Source organism: Budorcas taxicolor, chromosome 7, assembly GCF_023091745.1.
Source record: "Budorcas taxicolor isolate Tak-1 chromosome 7, Takin1.1, whole genome shotgun sequence".
Classification (NCBI taxonomy): Eukaryota; Metazoa; Chordata; class Mammalia; order Artiodactyla; family Bovidae; genus Budorcas; species Budorcas taxicolor.
This window is the reverse complement of record NC_068916.1, coordinates 18,195,507-18,213,006: the sequence shown is the minus strand read 5'-3', so window position 1 is coordinate 18,213,006 and position 17,500 is coordinate 18,195,507. Positions and strand designations below refer to the sequence as shown.

At 55.5% G+C, this 17,500-nt stretch overlaps 1 protein-coding gene across 2 annotated transcripts in view; it reads right to left on the bottom strand.

Moving 5' to 3' along the window:
- MLLT1 (MLLT1 super elongation complex subunit) overlaps positions 1–17,500 on the bottom strand; it is a 68,010-nt gene that overhangs the window by 49,596 nt on the left and 914 nt on the right. For both annotated transcript variants that reach the window (XM_052643299.1, XM_052643298.1), the window contains exons 2-3: positions 8,773–8,953; positions 3,051–3,133 (exon numbers count right to left, since the gene is read on the bottom strand). In XM_052643299.1, coding sequence (XP_052499259.1) covers positions 3,051–3,133; positions 8,773–8,953 — 264 coding nt within the window. The remainder of the gene's footprint in view (positions 1–3,050; positions 3,134–8,772; positions 8,954–17,500) is intronic.

The window sequence follows — 17,500 nt, the reverse complement described above, 5'->3', positions numbered from 1 at the left end:
CTGTGAGCTGTTTCACCAAACCCCAGAGTCTGAGGGGGCTGTGGGAAACCCTGATTTACAGCTGGTCCATCAGAAGCACAGAAGGCACCAGTCACAGGGTACACTACGGGGCTGAGCCCTGACCTGTGGGTCTGCGCTAATTTGATGGCTGCTGGCAGAGACAGCTAAGCTCCTGGACACCTGGACTGGATCTGGAGAACCAAAGCCAGAGGAGAGGTGCTGGGAAGGATGCTGCATTTGGCATTAAAAGCAAGTGAATAGAAACAGCTCAGCGACGCCCAGAAGAACTTTTAAGTCAGAAGAACCCAACCCCACCCCTCTTTTTTCCACCCGGGCTTTGGGGAAAGGAGTGGTTTATCTGTATAAGAACATCCTGCCAACAGGTCAAACAGAATGTGGCCTCAGATAAGTGCTAGGGCCAAACAGCACAGAACCCAGAATTCCACCATTCCACAGCAGGTGCCATGGCCAGGGGCAGATGCAGCCAGAACGCCTCAGGCTTACACAAGAAAATGTCCTGCGTCTGAGAGACAGCCCTTCCTGTTCTGGGTGCACATCCACCCCACCGCTCGGAGAGGCCACCGGTCACCTTCCTTCATCTCTGGGGCCTAAGGCCTCAGAGACTGCCTGCTCCATTCACTCTGCGTGCCCAGGCTGACCCTCCAGTGACATCAACGATGAAGCGCTCACTCCATGCTGGGACCAGACCACGTGCCCTCCCTTCCATCTCTCCTAATCTTCCCAACAGCCTGAGAAGCAGACACGACTGAAATCTATCTCGTAGACAGAGAAACGGGTCCAGAGAAGTGGCTTGTCCACAGCTGCTCCTCATTGCTTAGCACAGCAATGATCAGCTCACCTAACTGATGACTGAACGGTGAGGAGGGCTAAACTTCGACGGCAGCTCTTGCCTGCATGGGTGGGGTGGGGCAGTGGGGCGGAGGCGGGGGCGGGGGAGAAGCAACTAGCAAGTCCTCCCCAGATGGCCCTGCATCACACACATCCCACATCTGTAGCAGCTGCTTCTGCCGTAAACCCGCCCTTGCTTTTTCACACCTGTCTGAGCTTTACCAACCTCCAAAGGGACCCACATTTACACAACACTTGAAGAAGCAAGCAAACAGCAGAATTCACGGACAGCCATCATCCTGGGTCACGTCCGTTTTGGGTACACATACGCGAACACAAGCTCTGCGGGTCCAAGTAAGCCCCCATGATTGAGGTGAGCCCAGCCTGTGTGACTGGGTGTCTAGGCACTCCCGCACGCAGACTGGGGATGTGACCACCCTCTAGGGCCTGGCCAAGTACTCAGTAATAAGCATCACCCAGCAGAACATGAGGTGCACCCAATGGGACCTGTGACCCGCACCCCAGTCCCTGCCCAGGTAGTCTCACAGTGCAGGGCTGACCACTACAGCCCTGAGGGCAAAGCTGCCACTGGGAACAGAGGATTCTAGAAACGGGACACAGGGCACAGGAGAGCACGCAGCAGTCATCTCGAGGACGGGCTCATAGCTCCACACCAGCCCCAGTGCCCAGCGCTGCAGACACGGAGGTGTCCATGCACATCGCTTTCTCCAGATGCACTTGCCCTATCTCCCCAGCCACCCAGAGGGGCTCCAATCAGCATTCCATTTGCACAGCCTCCCCGTGGGGCAGGAAGGCTGGACACATACCTGCCAGGGACTCACCCCAGCCCTGGCCCTCCTCCACACTCCCCAAGCAGCAGGAGGCCTCCCGGGGTCTGGCTCCCTAGGCGACAGGGTGCCAATGCCCCCAGGGGCACAGTGCCCCTCCTGTGCCTGTGCAGACAGGTTGGGCTCTCCTCTCATCATTGGCCAGTCACCTTGACGCCCAGAAAATCAGGGTGACCTGCAGCCCCACCATCAAATCCCACACCCACTGAAATGTTCCTCGGTGCCCTCAAGCTCCACCCCTGACACCAGGGATTCTCAGAAGAAGCGGCTTGTCAAGTGAGTGGTGGCACCCATGGGCCCCCCAGGATGTCGTCCCCCTTGAGAGATGGCAGAGCTGCCCACAGCCAGGCCAGCTGCATGCATGGAGAAGCACCCAGCCAGCAAGCATTCAGAGTCAGGTAAAGTGCCAGCTGGCCACACCTGTGAGAAGCAACAGAGGCTTGCTGCCAGGCAGACAATGGTTAAATGCTGGGTACTGGGCTTCAAAAAAAAGCTCTGGTCTGAACTGTGTCCCCAGTTTCTAGGCTGCCTCCCACCCGCCACGTGATGGTGCTGGGAGGGGCTTGGGTCACGAGGATGGAGCCCTCAGAGGGGGATGGTCCTTCCACAGACTGCTCGTGCTTCCCCACAGAGGGCACAGCAAGAAGAGTACGTGACCTGGAGCGCGGCCCTTCCCTGACCATGCCGGTGCCCAGTCCAGGACCTCCAGCCGCCGGAACGCTAAGCAAACAACTTCTGCTGTTTCTGAGCCGCCCTGTCTGTGGTATTGTGTTATCACAGCCTGAACACTCTGAGACGATTTCTATTTTTTTCCACTGTAAGCACATAGAGAATACTACAGAGAGAACACCCTCCTGTGATCCTACCACCCAGATTACCTTTACCATCTTTCATACATATGATCCCTTTTTTCTATAAATACCATACACACAACTTGCTTTTCTCATTCAACAACTCTAAAAGCTCTCTCCCACAAGGCCGTCAGTGGTTCCGGTTCAGAACATGCAAGAAGGCCTCCAACCAACAGCCTAGGCTGAACGTCCAGGTACCTTCCAGATCTTCCCCTCTCCTCCCACGGTGACCGTCCAAGGACTCTGGCCCCACCCCAGCAGGTGACAGCTGAGCCAGGGACCCTGCCACTTCTAGCATGACTGACGGGGCCACGGCTTGCTGCTCCCCAACTTGCCAGCTCCCCAGCTGACCGCCATGGAGAGATGGCTGCGACACTCCACCCGCGGGCCTGACATGGAGTCTCCGTTACATGTGTCAGCATCCACCCTGCCGCGCAGGCACTGCTGGCCCCCTCACCTCGTGTGAGTTGTGTGGCCTCCTCACCACTCCCCAGGACCCTACCTTGTTCTTGAAGTACACCTCGATGGGCATGATGAAGCCAGCATACCCCGACTCCTCCACCTTGTAGGGGGGCTCCTTGCACACTGAAAAGAAACAGATGATGTGCCATCAGCTCCCGGCAGCAGGAAGCACATGCATTCTGCCTCCTCTCTGGGCTCAGTGGGCTCTGCAGGAGGCCGGCTCCCCAGGAGCGGAGATCCCAGGCCTGGTCCACATCAGAGGGGTCCCAGGGGAGAGAAGAAGCAGAACAGGAGAAAGAGTACCCCCGCCACCCTGGGGTGGGAGAGTGTGTGGGAAGGGGCCGGAGGCCAGCTAAGGCAGAGTAGCCGGCACTGGCCACTGGGCACATGGGTTCAACTGACTGAGAGCAGCAAGTGAGGCTTGGGCGAGATGCCAGGCCTGGGGAGCCCTGGTCTCCCTGGAGGGCAGTATTTTCTGCTGTGCCCACCTCCTGCCATCACCCACGTGAGCACGTGACTTGGGGCCCTGCTAGGGGCCAGGGACATAGACACCAGATGGAGGTAACCCAGTCTAAGATGGGGCTTGCTGCCTGGGTTCCACTGCAGCACCTAACCACAGCATCCCCACGGACCACAGCATCCCCAGGGACGGGGGCGTGGAGAGAGAGAGAGAACCCAGGAAGAACACAGAACAGAGGTAAAACGCTCTCGCACAGTCTCACTCTCCAGGATGCACTGTCAATGTTTTGACGTGCATGCTGTCACTACGCGAGTAATGGGAAAACACTGTTCTCCTGCTTGTAGGAAAAACAGGACAGTACAGGTCAACCCCTCATGTCCTCCACCCTACCTTCTCCCGTGGCGACCAAGAGGCAGGAAAAAACCCTGCCACCTGTTAACACCTTTACACACGTGTGTGGACTGTAACTCTTAAGTGGGCCACACATGGCTGGAACATAATGACAGGCCAGCATCTTGCACGTGGCCGGCACATGGGGTATGAGGCTTGCTCGGCTGGCCTGACTTCCTGCCAGGGGCGAGGGGGCAGTCACGACCCGGCCATAGGACCCACCGCAGCAGAGCCTCCTGGTGGCACCAGTGGCCAGCTCCTTAGCTGAGCACCAGCAGCGCTGTCACCTGACCTCAGGGCATGAATGTGAGTCATTACTGCCACCAAATGCTGCATTCATTCATTATCCACGTCTGAGGTGTTGGGTGCCCAGATGGTGACAGAGGCCAAGGGCATGCCTCTGGTCCCCAGGAGGGAGCAAGTCACCTTCAGTGGGACAGTCAGCCCACCCGGAAGTCAGGAGCAGCTCTGCTGAGGGGACCACAGGCAGGGAACTCTGTGGGGGTGACCTCAGCCCCAATCCCTATTCCAACAGGCCTCCTGCTCTGCGGTCACCCTCCGTGGGTGCTGACGGGGCACGCCACATGCAGCCCATACCACACCACTTTCTCATTCCCTCTGAAACCTGCACTGCCTGGCATCCCGCAGCTCAGGATCCAGGCTGTCCTGTGCTCCCTCAAGGCCACCTTAGCTTCTCCCAGAGAACTTGGGAGAAGGAAAGAAAAAAAACCAAAGTCAATGTCCTCAGAGGGAAGACAAGCTTGACAAATGAAAACAAGATATTTTCAAAAATGAAAACTAGAGAGTAAGAAAGGGCTCTTAGGCATTACAAATACAGTATTTACAGTGGTTTAATTCAACAGAAAGACCAGAAAATAAAGTCAACAGAATCTCCCAGAATGTAGGGATTAAAAAAAAATTTTTTTAAGAAAGGTAAGAGGTGCAAAAACAGCAGCTAATATTCATAAAGCACCTATTGTGTGCCAGGCAGTATTCCCAGAATCTTATACCATCAACTCCCAACAACACTGTGAGCCAAATGCACTTGTTCCCATTTTACAGATGAGAAAACTTAAACATAGAGAATTTACATAACAAGCATTCTAGAAAGAGAAAACAGAAATTAAACAGATGGAAAGAAATTGTCAGAGAAATAGGAGAGAACCTTCCAGAGCTAAAATGAAGGGCACCAAATGTCCAACATTATGAACAAATGAACCAAAAACGATTCAATATGATGAATAAACAAACCAAAAAAGTCCCCAGAAAGGTCATAAAAACCATCTTAAGTCCTTCTAGAGAAAAAACAAAAACACTAAAAAACACATCACCTGCAACAGAATGAGAAACCAGGAGCATCAGATTCCCCAGAAGATGACAAAGCAACACATTCAAAGCTCTGAATGATAGTCACTCTCCAACTGGAACATTATACCCAGCTCAACTACCGCTCAAGCGTGGGGCCAGAACAGGCCACTCTAGATACGCTAAGACTTTATTCCCTACACACCTTTCGACAGAAATTGCTTCAGTAATTAGTCTCTTGGGAAACTTCTTGATAAATTACTCCAGTAAAACAGGAAAATGAACCAAAACACAGGGTGTTAGGTGAATCCCTGAGGAGAAAAGTAAAGTAAGTCCCAGTGTGATGGCTAATGAGGTGGTCTGGAGAGGAGCCAGTTCTAATCAGAAGAGGAAGGGGCAGGAATGAAATACCCTGAGGAAGAGGGGAGTCTCCACTGAATAAATGAAATGATGGGGGTATGGAGAAAAACGCAAAGCACCTCTGATGAAAAAGACAAATGCAGGGATGGGGAGGAAGAAGCAAAAGGTGTTCACAAAGCCACAGGCCAAATATGAAGCCAAGTAAATGGGGCCAAATTTCTTTTTTCTTATTTTGGCTGAGCTGGGCCTTTACTGCAGCATGAGGGCTTTTCTCCAGCTGCGCACTCGGAGAGCCTCTCCAGTTGTGGCACATGGCCTCTCTAGTTGCTGCATGCGTGCTTAATTGCCTGATGGCATGTGGTATCTTAAGCTTCCCTGGTGGTTCAGCAGTAAAGAATTTGCCTGCAATGCAGGAGTCGTGAGAGACACGGGTTCGATCCCTGGGTTGGGAGGATCCCTGGGAGAAGGAACTGGCATCCCACTCCAGTATTCTTGCCTGGAGAATCCCCAGACAGAGGAGCCTGGCAGGCTACAGTCTATGGGGTTGCAAAGAGTCAGACAAGACTTAGCAAATCAATAAGAACAATGTGGGATCTTAGTTTCCAAATCAAGGATCAAACCCATGTCCCCTGTATTGGCAGGTGAATTCTTAACCCCTGGACCAGCAGGGAAGTTACAAAACTGGGCCAAGTTTTAAGCAAGGATGACAAAAAAGATCCTATCTGATTTTGGCATGACCTTGAGCATTCTCCTTGGAGCAAGTGGCCCAGAGTTCAAAGAGAACCATCCCGATGGTGGAGAGCATCAATATAGTCAGTGACCCTCACAGTTTCCAACTTCTAGACTTACTCTCTAACCTGGAGCTGAACAACCTTAACCAAGTTGAATGTAGCTCCCAGAAGGGGCATAAGGGTCAAGGAAGATGGGCTGCTCCTGCCCTTCTCTTCCTAAGTAGAAAGTCAGCAGACCCTGGCCAAAGCCAACAGCTTTGGAGAATCCATCCATTCTCTTGGCAAACATTTAGAAAGCACCTACTGGATCCTTTCAGCCCCAGGGATACAGCAGCAAACTGTGGCCAAATGCAAACCCCTCGCTTGGCAGGGATGTGAGGGGGCGAAGCTTAGGAAAGAGTCTGAGCTTTCATGTTAGAAAGTTAATAAATTTTTAAAGTGAAAAATCTGCAAATAAGAAGTGAATTCACTTCTACCACTTTAAAGTGGTAAGGAAGGGACACAACCCAGAAGGCTGCCCCTCGGGTGGGACCACCATTGATGAGTTGGGAGGTGGAGATGCCCACCAGGTACATTCCCGGTGGGTCTGTGCGGGGTGTATATTCTGATTTAAGACACTTTTTAAGCAAATAAAGTATAACTTCAGAGGCTGGAGTCCTGTAAGGAATTCACTGGCTGCTTCACCTTATCTGTTTTTCCCTGATCACTAAACAAATGGCAAACAGACATCTACCATCTAATTCACGTGATGCAGGGTGGCTCAGTAGTAAAGCATCCACCTGCCAATGCAGAAGACATGGGTTCGCTTCCTGGGTCGGAAAGATCCCCTGGAGAAGGAAGTGGCACCCCACTCCAGTATCCTTGCCCGGGAAATCCCATGGACAGAGGAGCCTGGGGGGCTACAGCCCATGGGGTCGCAAAGAGTCGGACACGACTGAGTGTCACAATCACCACCACCACATGAGGCAGCTGCCCTCTACACAGAGGCTGCACCCATAGGCTTTGCAAACAAGGACGGTTCAGCTACTCAACTCTGACTGCAAACTGCCTCTGCTAAACAGCATGCTTCACCCAAAACCCATTTTTCAGACACCGGGAGCTTGGAGGATGTGCCACTTCCACGTGACCACAAATAGGTGACCAGGCCTCTTGGGAGCTCAGTCTCCACACAGAGACATGGAAGGGGATCCTGGGCACCGCCACCCCCGCCAACACCACAGTCTCTGTGAGTGGCTGGGAATCACCACTGGGAGAGAAGGGGCCTGGCCAGGAGGAGGCAGCCCGGCTTCTGCAGCTCCATGGCAGTCAGTGACCGCGGAACGAACGGACTGACCAAGCACCGACCAAAACCGGCAGACCCGGCCCACGCCGCGTGGACCCCTGCTTTAAAGCTCGGGCAGCTTATCAAGACCCCTGAGCCTGCTTCCTCTTCTGTAAAAGAGGGTTGTGGGGCAAACAAAAAGAGCTTACGAGCAAAGCATGCCTGATAAGTGGCATGTAGTATTATTATTACTACTACTACTATTACTACCAGGTGCTTTCCAGGTATCTGCTATTATCAGGAACCCGATCTGCTCTCTCCAAGAGGCTCAGAGAGGAAAGAAGGAAGAGAACTGAAAAGTCGGGAAAGGAGAAATGAAGGAAAGGAAGAGCTGAAAGCCGATGGAAGAATCCAGAAGGAAGAACAATGGCCACTAACTATGCCACTAGGAATCTGGAGCTGCCGTCTCCCCCAAACCAGGAGTGTCTACTTCTGTGACACACGTCACCTCCTGGCTGGACAGTAAGACACTTGTTAGCCCTGGCCCAGGCCCCAGTGGGTCCCAGGAGGCTCCATACTCTCATCTCACCCAGTGCAGCCTCACCCCCAACCCTCTGGGCCCCCTGCAGCCCCGCAGCCGCTCTCCCTGCCCCGAAGCCCTTCTGGAGCACAGGGTCCTTTGTTCCTTTATCAGCACATCCATTCGAGGACTATTTATGGGACCCCTGTTACATGCTAGGCTTCACGCAGGGTACCAAATGGTGACATGACAGACAGGCCCCGACCCCACAGAGCTCCCCAATTCCCCATCAAATTCTCCAGGAAGCGGCCTCTGACCCGGCACCCTGGGCAAGTTCCTGTGACTCACAGGTGCAGGACAGCCTGAGGGGGAAACAGGGAGGAGGCAGGGGCGGTACGCCTCCCTTTTCTGGTCCAGCCCCACACGCCAGGGGCTCTGGAAAGGGCATCTCTCCTCTGCCGACATGGGCCCAGTGAGCAACTTCCTGCTTACTCACGGGGTGGCCATACACCACCCTGCCCACCCTCCAACCCGGGCCACATACTCTGGGTACTCCTCAGAGCCTGAGCCTCAATAATGACAACAAGACACCCGTCACCACCTCTGCTGGGCTATCCTGACAACCAAGTTCACAGCTGAGGGGGAAGGGGGAGTGGGGGGCACCCCCGTGCGGGGGCAGAGCAGTGCTGGCCAAGGAGTTCAGGCCAGCTTCTCCCCAGGGAGGGGGGCACTCACCCCGCTTGGGCTTGGGGAAGCTGTCGTGCAGCCGGAAGACCACCTTCTCCACGAAGTGCTGGATCTCGCACTGCTCGGGGCCGCGGACGAACACCATCCAGTCATGCGTGAACCCCTCCGTGGTGGGCTTCTTGCGCAGCTGGGCGCGATGTCCCAGCTCTAACTTGACCTGGACAGTGCACTGCAGGGAGAGAGGCAGCAGCAGGGTCAGCGCAGAGCCCAGGGCCGTGGGGTGTGGGCTGCCCCCTCCATCCATCCTCCACCCCACCCCAAGTGGCATACAGCGCCCGAAAGTGAAGGGACTCCGGGAGGCTCCAATCACAGGGGTGGGCAGCACGTGCTTGTTCTGCATGCTCTGTCTCCCCAGCGAGCCCACCCGGGGCCCTGCATCTCCACCCAGTCACCCCAGGACCCAGGCACCTGCGGCCCCCACTCCCCCAGGCTCTGCACAGCTCGCTGGCTCCTCTCATTGAGGTCTCAGCTTGACAGCTGCTTCCTCAGGGAAGCCTTCCCTGACCACCCAGTCTGAAAGCACCCACTCCCTGCCCCACAGCTCTTCACCACGTGGCCCTCTCAGCACCCTCCACCATCAGAAACCACCTGCTAGCAGCTTGCCTGGTCTGCTCTTAGGTTGGCAGCCTGTCCGGAGCTCTCCAAGATCTCCCGAAAAAAGAACAGTGTGACCTGTGAGGGAGGGGCTGGTGCCAGGACCGGAGGCTACCAAGATCCACTGATGCTCAAGCCCCTTGCATAAAAAGGCTTAGCACTTACACGTGACCTACGGATGTCCTCCGACAGACTTGACATCATCTCTGGGTTACTTATAATACCTCGTACAACACAGATGCTATGCAAACAGTTGTAAATACAGGTAAGTGCTATGTCAACAGTGCCAGGGCACAGCAAATTCAAGTTTTACTTTTCGGCACCTTCTGTAATTTTTTTTCCCAAATATTTTCGATCCACAACTGACTGAATATATGGATGCGGAACACATCAATCTGAAGAGCGGGCTGTACCTCACTCTACGAGTGAGGCAACCAAGGCTCTGAGACTGAGCTGCTGTGTGGCCATGAGAGATGGCTCTGCTGTATGGAGATTCAGGCCCGTGTGTGGGGGTCACCCAAGGGCCACTCTGCTGTCCTGGCCAACCCACGCAAGTCCTTGATTAAAGCCCTGTCATCATCCATCATCCCACAGAGTGCCTCCCGGAGAACAGAGACCCTGAGGGTCACCTGAGTCACCCACACCAATGATGGTTTGCGGTGAGAATGGGTTGGGGGGGGTCCAAGAAAGAAGCCACCTGGGGACGGGTGCAGGTGGGCCACGGCCTCAGCAGCCAGACTCCCCTCCTCTCACACACTTTGGCCTCTCCCCACTAAGAGAGCAGCCCCCACACTTCACAAACTCTGGAGCGCCAACAGGGACCCACTGCACACACCACTCTAGCCTGGAAAACCCTCTCTGAAGTTCCTTCACACAGAGCCTGACACCTAGTATCAAAACCAAGAACATTATAAAGAAGGCGGAGGCCAAGTGGACACTTGCTTCTAAGTGCCAAGATAACCAGGGGCACGTGGGCCGCCAGATCCCACACATCCTGGAGGAGACTCCCCCGCCAGGCTCAGCAGCCCAGGCCTGGACCAGAAGCCTCTCTCTGCATCCTCCGCCCTCTTTCTCACTACCAGACCCCAAGCATCCCCAGGGGCCACAGCCCCTCTGGTGCCTGCCTCTTTTACCCATTTAGACCCCGCCACCAGCATCCTTCTGCTCTTCCCCTCCTCCTCCTCCTGCTCGGTCACTGCCTGGGACACAGGGCTCACCCTTCTCGGTCTGAGTCAAGATGAAAAGCCTCAGCACACCTCCCACCTGTGTATCCCCAAGTCTGGGATCCTCCTGATTCACCACGTTTTCACCTGATTCAGACAGAGGATGCTGCAGAGCCGTGCACACACACACACGTGCACTCGCTCACAAGCAGCTGCTGCTAAGCTTCGGACACACCGTAGGGGCTGTGAACCAAGGATGCACGGGGAATGCACACACCCTGCTTCCCCGTTCTGTCAGGCACCAGCCATTCCCAAATGCAGGCATGCCTGCTCCTTCCCAGCTGTGAGCCCACAGCCAGGGAGCCCTCACTCACTTCTCTGCAGACTGAACTTCCACTCATCCCTGACGCCCTGGCTCAGGGCTGCTCTCTCCAGAGCCCTATCTGATCAGTCCCCACAGTGGAAACCAAACAGGCCCTGGTCTCCACAACCATCCGCAAACAGCCAGCTCCTTGGTATGCTTCAACCCAACCCTGCTCCTGAGCACCCTAGGCTGTCTCCAATTACCCTCTATCCTGGAACCACACTACTCGAGGTATCAACCACACAGGATTAAACTAGAGAGGCTTCCTAAATCAAGGAGTTCTAAGTGGCGCATTCTGGGGGGAAGGGCCGAGGTGACAGTTAAGTATAGGGTGGTCTCCTCATGTGGACTGGTGGAAGGCTGTGGGTGCTGAGTGAGCTGTAAAAACGGCAGGAGCCCCTCCCCTGCTGGCAGGACCACAGTCCCGGGAGACTGCTCAGAAGTGGAGCAGAGAGACCCCCCACCCCCCCAGGGCCGGCCCACTGGCAGGAGGGGTGGGGATCCAGATGGAGTATTTCGATTTAACACAAGAGAAGTGACTGCCAGCTACACGCAGGTGATGGAGTCGGGGAAACGGCACTGAGTGAGAAGTACCCCGGGCAACTGTGTATGGTCTGGGCTGAAGGCAAACTAGGACAGACAGACGGACCACAAGCCTGCTGGGAGGCAACTGGAGGGAGTGGCTAGAAAAGGAGCCTGAAACAAGGGAGCTGGGAGGACCTGTGGGCAGATGGAGGAAAGACAGGAGACCCTGGGCAGCTGGGAGACTGTGATGCCCATGGAGCCTGGCCAGGCAGAGCAGTGGCGGGGGGATGGGGACACTTGAAGGGAAATACCCCACCAAAAGCTGGAGGAAAGGATGGGACGTCTGGATAAACAAGTCAAGCTCAAATCAGCCACAAGCTTCTATTCGCAGAGCACTGCTTATGGGCAACGTTCTAAATAAACAAATCCCGATGATGTTTACATGGTCCCGAATAGGCCATAATCGCCCCCCACACCCTATACTGAGTGTGTAACACACTCTGCCTCACACACCCTATACACAAGTGTATAGCACACTCTGCCTTCTCTCCAACCTGTTCTAAGGCTGAGAAGTCAGGAGACGATCCCTGGACTGGGAGCAAGGTTCCAGGTGGGAAGCCAGATCATGATGACGAGACCCTGGGAACAGCTTCCGGTATTTAGAACTAAATCCCAGGTCTGCTGTTCACCTGGCCAGAGATCCACAACCCTGCTCCCACCTTGGCCACACGCCCGGCATGTCTCATCACATGGGGTTCCCACCCAGGGCACACCAGCAGGAAGCAGAGCCGTGACTGTGAAAGAAGGGAAGACCACAGCTCCATCTGAGGGGGAAGATGGGAGTGCCAAAAAGTCGCGCCACAGGCCAAAGTAAACAGGAAGGTTCTGAAGAGTGATGGGTAATCTTTGTTGCCGGCGGGCCATGCCCAAAGCCCCGCCTGGGCCCAGGCAGCATCTCTGCCCTCGGGGGCTGGCGCCAGCTCAGCCTCAACAACCCCAGACCCCAGGGGCCGAGGACCATGCTGTGCACCGCTGCACCCAGGAGAGGGGGTCTCCTTCAAGTGTTGGAATCTTCTGAGAAGTAAAGATGGTGGAATCACACAGATCTGGGGACACAATATGAGGAAAAAAATCACTGAATCAGTGAGACGCTCGAGCTACACTGAAGCAGAGGCAGGCAAAGCTGAGCCCCCGCCAGCTACTCCAGCTTGGCGAGTCTCGGTGATTTATTACCTGCTCTGCCCTTCCCTCCCCACTCCACCTGGACTCCCCCGTTCAGCAGAACCGAGCAACTGAAGCAGACCCTCAGCCGCTGCTCCAGGAAGGGTGTCCACTATCGCCAGGTTAACAAGCCTGTGCTGCCCCAACTGATACCTCTCACCTGCCACTTGGCTGCCAGGAGGTGGCAGAGCCTCTGGGGGCGAGGGTGGGCCTCGGTCACTGCCTTGGTTCAGCATTTCATCTGGGGGCTACTTCACCATCCCTTCCTCCAACAAAAGCCCAGAACAAAGGGGCACATTCCAACCCTGCCCTGGAAGGGGTTAACTATTCTACCTCTGGGAAAACCTCCCTAAAACCTGAGCAGAACGAGGGCTCCCAGGGCCATCTGGGGAGAGTTAAGCTTGGGCTGAGGGCCTCTACCAGGCGCTACCCTAGCTCCAGGCCAACTGGCAGTAGGCACTTGGAACCCCACGGCCAGAATCCTAAGTCCTGCAAAGCAGGCCAACGCCTTGGCTGGCCCAGATCCCTCCAGGTGTGGAGGCTTTGCCAGCCTGGGGCCCACAGCTCCTCTTACCTCACAGCCCTTGCTCCCTCAGATCCTTCCCGAAGCCCTCAAACCGAGAACCCAGCCAGCGCCCAGCCCCAAAAGGCAGGTCTTCTACACCGAGTGTCTGTAAGATTTCCCCAGCTCTGCTGGTGGGAATTCTCTTCAGCAGACACCCTTCCCTCTGGGAATTCGCACTTTACCAAGTGGCCTAGTTATGCCTGAAGTCTGGCGGCTGCTGTGAATTCCCTCAGATGCACAATCCCATCCCCTCCCAGGAGAAAGAATCACCGAGGGACCCCTCATTGGCCTGGGATGATTCTGCCAAGTCTGACGGGACCCAGCGGGGTCACTGGCCATGTGGTCCACACACAGCCACAAAGGGGGATGGGAGGGGGCAGGGGACTGGCCCCACGGAACCACAGCCACACAAACCCAAAGAAAATGCTCTTCACAGAACTTTCTCCCTGGCGGCCCTGCGGGGGCTCCCAGAGCAGCCACTGAATCAGAGCTGGCTCCAGCTGTCCCTCCCTGTGTCAATCCTTTCAAGCAGGGACCACCTGCCCAGAGGTGGGGACCTCTCACAAGAGCCACAGGAGGGCCTGGGCCTCTGACCCCTGGCCCACAGAGGGCTGGTGGCTGCCCCTGCACCCTCTTCTGGTTCTGACCAGCCTCAGTCCTGGGGCACAAGATTAATGACAAAATGACAAGGACTCAATGAATCCGTCTCTGGACACTAAGGATAAGCAAGCAGACCTAAGTGCGTGCTAAGTCCCTTCAGTTGTGTCCGACTCTTTTCGGTCCTATGGACCATAGCCCACCAGGACCCTCTGTCCAAAGGATTCCCCAGGAAAGAATACTGGAGTTGGCTGCCATGACTTCTCTAGGAGGATCTTCCCGGCCGACCAGGGATCACACCCGTATCTCTTACGTCGCCTGTCCTGGAGGCAGATACTTTACCACTAGGGCCACCTGTGCAGACCATGCGGATAAGCACATACACCCACGATCCTCAGGGCTGTCAGGGAGCTGGGCAGCCTGACCTCCAGCAGCCCAGCAGGGAGGCCTGGCACCAGAAATATTAATACTTTAAATCTGTAGGGAGCGCCCACCAACGTGTGGACAATATGCTGGCTGACCCCACAGCTCCCCAGGGAGCAGCCTCAGGAGATTCTGAACACACACAACCAGATGAAGGCATCTCTCCCAGAGCCAGTGGGCCTGGTGACAAAGGGAGCGGCTCCTAGCCCCTTTTATTAAACCGACAGTTGGTAAAGCTAAGTGCAAAACTTCACGTTACAAACTGTGGGGGACACGAAGGGGAGTTGTTAGGCTCTGGCCCCCGCTCTCAAGCACGTTACAACACAGCTTTAAAGCCTGGCAGACCGACCTGCTGGATGATAGCTTCAGAGCCGGGTTAGCCCGAGGTTCTCTGGAAAAGGTCTGGTGAAAGAGGGAGAGATCCTCAAGCATGCCCCCAGCCTCGACTCCACTGTGGGCCTTCCTCCACCGTGAGAAACACACCGCCCTTCCAGAGCAGCAGAGCATGGTCACAGAAAGCTGTTCCCAAGTCCAGGCTTAGCAGATGAAGCGTTATCGAGCGTCAGTTCAACCTGTGGTTCAACGGGTCGGCCGCCCACTTCAGCAGCCAGGCCCGACACTTCTGCAAAGGAGGAACCCCTGGGCCTTTGGGGAACAGGACCCCCAGACACTGACACCACTTCTAGCTCCCTAGGCAGCCCCCAGCCCCGCAGCAAACTTTCCCACCTTTTCAGCATCTGCTCAGTCTGTAGCCAGGCCCATTCCTTCACCACTGTCTTTGTAGATCATATGCCTGTCAGCCATGACCCCTAAATAAGTAAAGACCTGCCCCCCAAGATACATCGCCACGTTCCCTCTAAAAAATACAAATCCTGAGATTTCCCTGGTGGCCAGTGGTTAAGACTCTGCACTCCCACTGTAGGAGGCACAAGTCTGATCTCTGGTTGGGGAACTAAGATGGATTTCCCAGGTGATGAGGTGGTCAAGAATCCGCCTGCCAATGCAGGGGATGCAAGATACGGGTTTAATCCCTGTGTTGAGAAGATCCCCTAGAGGAGAAAATGGCTACCCACTCCAGTATTCTTGCCTGGACAACCCCAAGGACAGAGGAGCCTAACGGGTTGCACTCCACGGGGTCGTAAGAATCGGACATGACTTAGCCACTGAGCACACAGGCGTGGGGAACTGAGATCCCACCAGCTGCAGAGGCCAAAAAGAAAAACCCACCATCAAATCCCAAAGAAAATAGACGAGTAACTACAGACTAGAGGTTGGAGGGATCAGACAGGTGGGTGTATGGTCAGGGCAAAGGGAACCAGAATGACTTTTCCCTGGGAACCCAGAGACAAATGCAGAACTCCCTCTTTTCTCAGCTGGGCCAGAAAGTTCTAGAGAACACACCAGGAAGGCCAAGAGAACCAAAATCTCCCGAAGCAAGCAGGCCTGGGGGAAAGACCCACTGTACCTCATCACACTGAGGCCTTCACAGGTGTGAGGTGTCCGGGGGGAGGCAGAGAAGGCCGACTCTGCTGGATTCAAAGGGTCCCCACCCCCACCCCACAGCCAGATCCCGTACCAGAAGTCCTCCTGGACTGCTTACAGCTGGCTCACCCATTCAGATCGATAAGGGACACCATTCTCTCCTGCCCCTTCTCTCCGGCCTCCCCTGGGGCTGTGAGGAAGGGACAGGGCTCAGAGCTGGGGCCTCTCCCTCCCACATTTGCATGAGAACACAGCCCAGCCGAGAACTGGACTGGGGTGGCACGGGCCTTCCTCTGGAGCCGGTTTCACTTGCACTTGCATGCGCAAAGATTCAGAGCAGCGCTGTCCAGTGGAAACTCCTGCCATGGAGGAAAGGTCACCTCTTCACACTGCCCAACAAGGTGGCACCTCAGGAGTGGTGGTTCCTGAATACCTAAGACGTGGCTAGTACAACAGAGGAACCGACTTTTTCACTCTGGTTCAAGTCTGAATCACAACTGCCAGCAACTGTCACACCAGAAAATGGTGGGATGGTGCTCTTTGGTCCAGGGGGCTCACCTGCCCCCCGAGCAGGACTGTTGTCTCCCTGCATTGCCAGCCCAGAATGCTGCCCTGTCTCACTCAGAGACAACCACAGCCTGCCAGGGCCCCCACATCACAAGGTAAATGGATGTTCATGGGCCTGAAATGTCTCCCTGGGGGCCCAGTGGGTTAAGGGGCAGAAGTCCTGCTCTGCACCTGCACGGTGTCCAGCAAGACTTTCCCAGGGTCCAGCTGCCTTAAGAGTGGACACTGAAGGTCTATTTTGTTTCCTAACTCAATACAGATTGGAGGCCTCAAGCTTGGTCCCTTCAAGGAAAATGAACTCACCCCACACTGCAGAAATCCCCATTCAGCTATCATAAACTATGCCTCACCTCTTGAGAGAAAGGTACAGCACCAAGGATGAAGTGAAATTGTAGTAAGAGGGTGCCCTGAGCACAGGATTCAGTGATCCTGGGCCACTGGGCAGCCAGGATGGGCACGGGGATATGCCTCCTGCACCCCCACCCCTGAAACCCAACTGCCACACAGCGCCTCACCAGCCAGAGCCGCCTGAGTGGCGCCGACAGTCAGGGACGCCCCAACCTGCCCTCACTAAAAGCGGGGAATTCAGCTGCCACCCCCACAGCCCCACACCGCCTTTCCTGGCCTCACGCCCCGGGAAGCCAGGGGCAGCAGACGAGGGTGAAGAGAGACCTGATCCTATGTAGGGAGCTGCAACGGTCCCAGGCTTGATGAGTTTACCGAAACTGGCTCTGGGTTTCCAAACCAAAGGGAGAGGGTCCGTGGGGGGACTAGGGGGCGGGGAGGCTGGGGAACACTCTGGGTTTGCACCAAGTCTCTGGGTGGAGGCTCCAAGATGCTGGGGAAGGCAGGGAACATGGGGGTATACAGGAGCTGGGCGGAGGACAGCGGGTCAAAGTCACAGCACCAGACTAGGGGATGTTGGAAGGAAGTGGGCGACCATGAACATCAGGAAAGAGACATGGAGGTCTCTGCAGGGAGGATAGCTGTGGTTCCAGGAACCAGATCCAGCTCTGGATTGGGGGGCTGGGGAGCAATGTGGGGCAGCATCAGGGTCACAGGGGCAAAGAGGGCCCAAAGTGAGGGGAGTGAGGCATCTGGTGTGTGAAGGGCGTGGGGGCTCCAGATCAGAGCAGAAATGGTCCCTGGATCTGGTCAAAGAGGGTCTGAAGGTGAAAAGACAGCCCTTTGGGTCCCTGGAACCCAAAGGAGAGT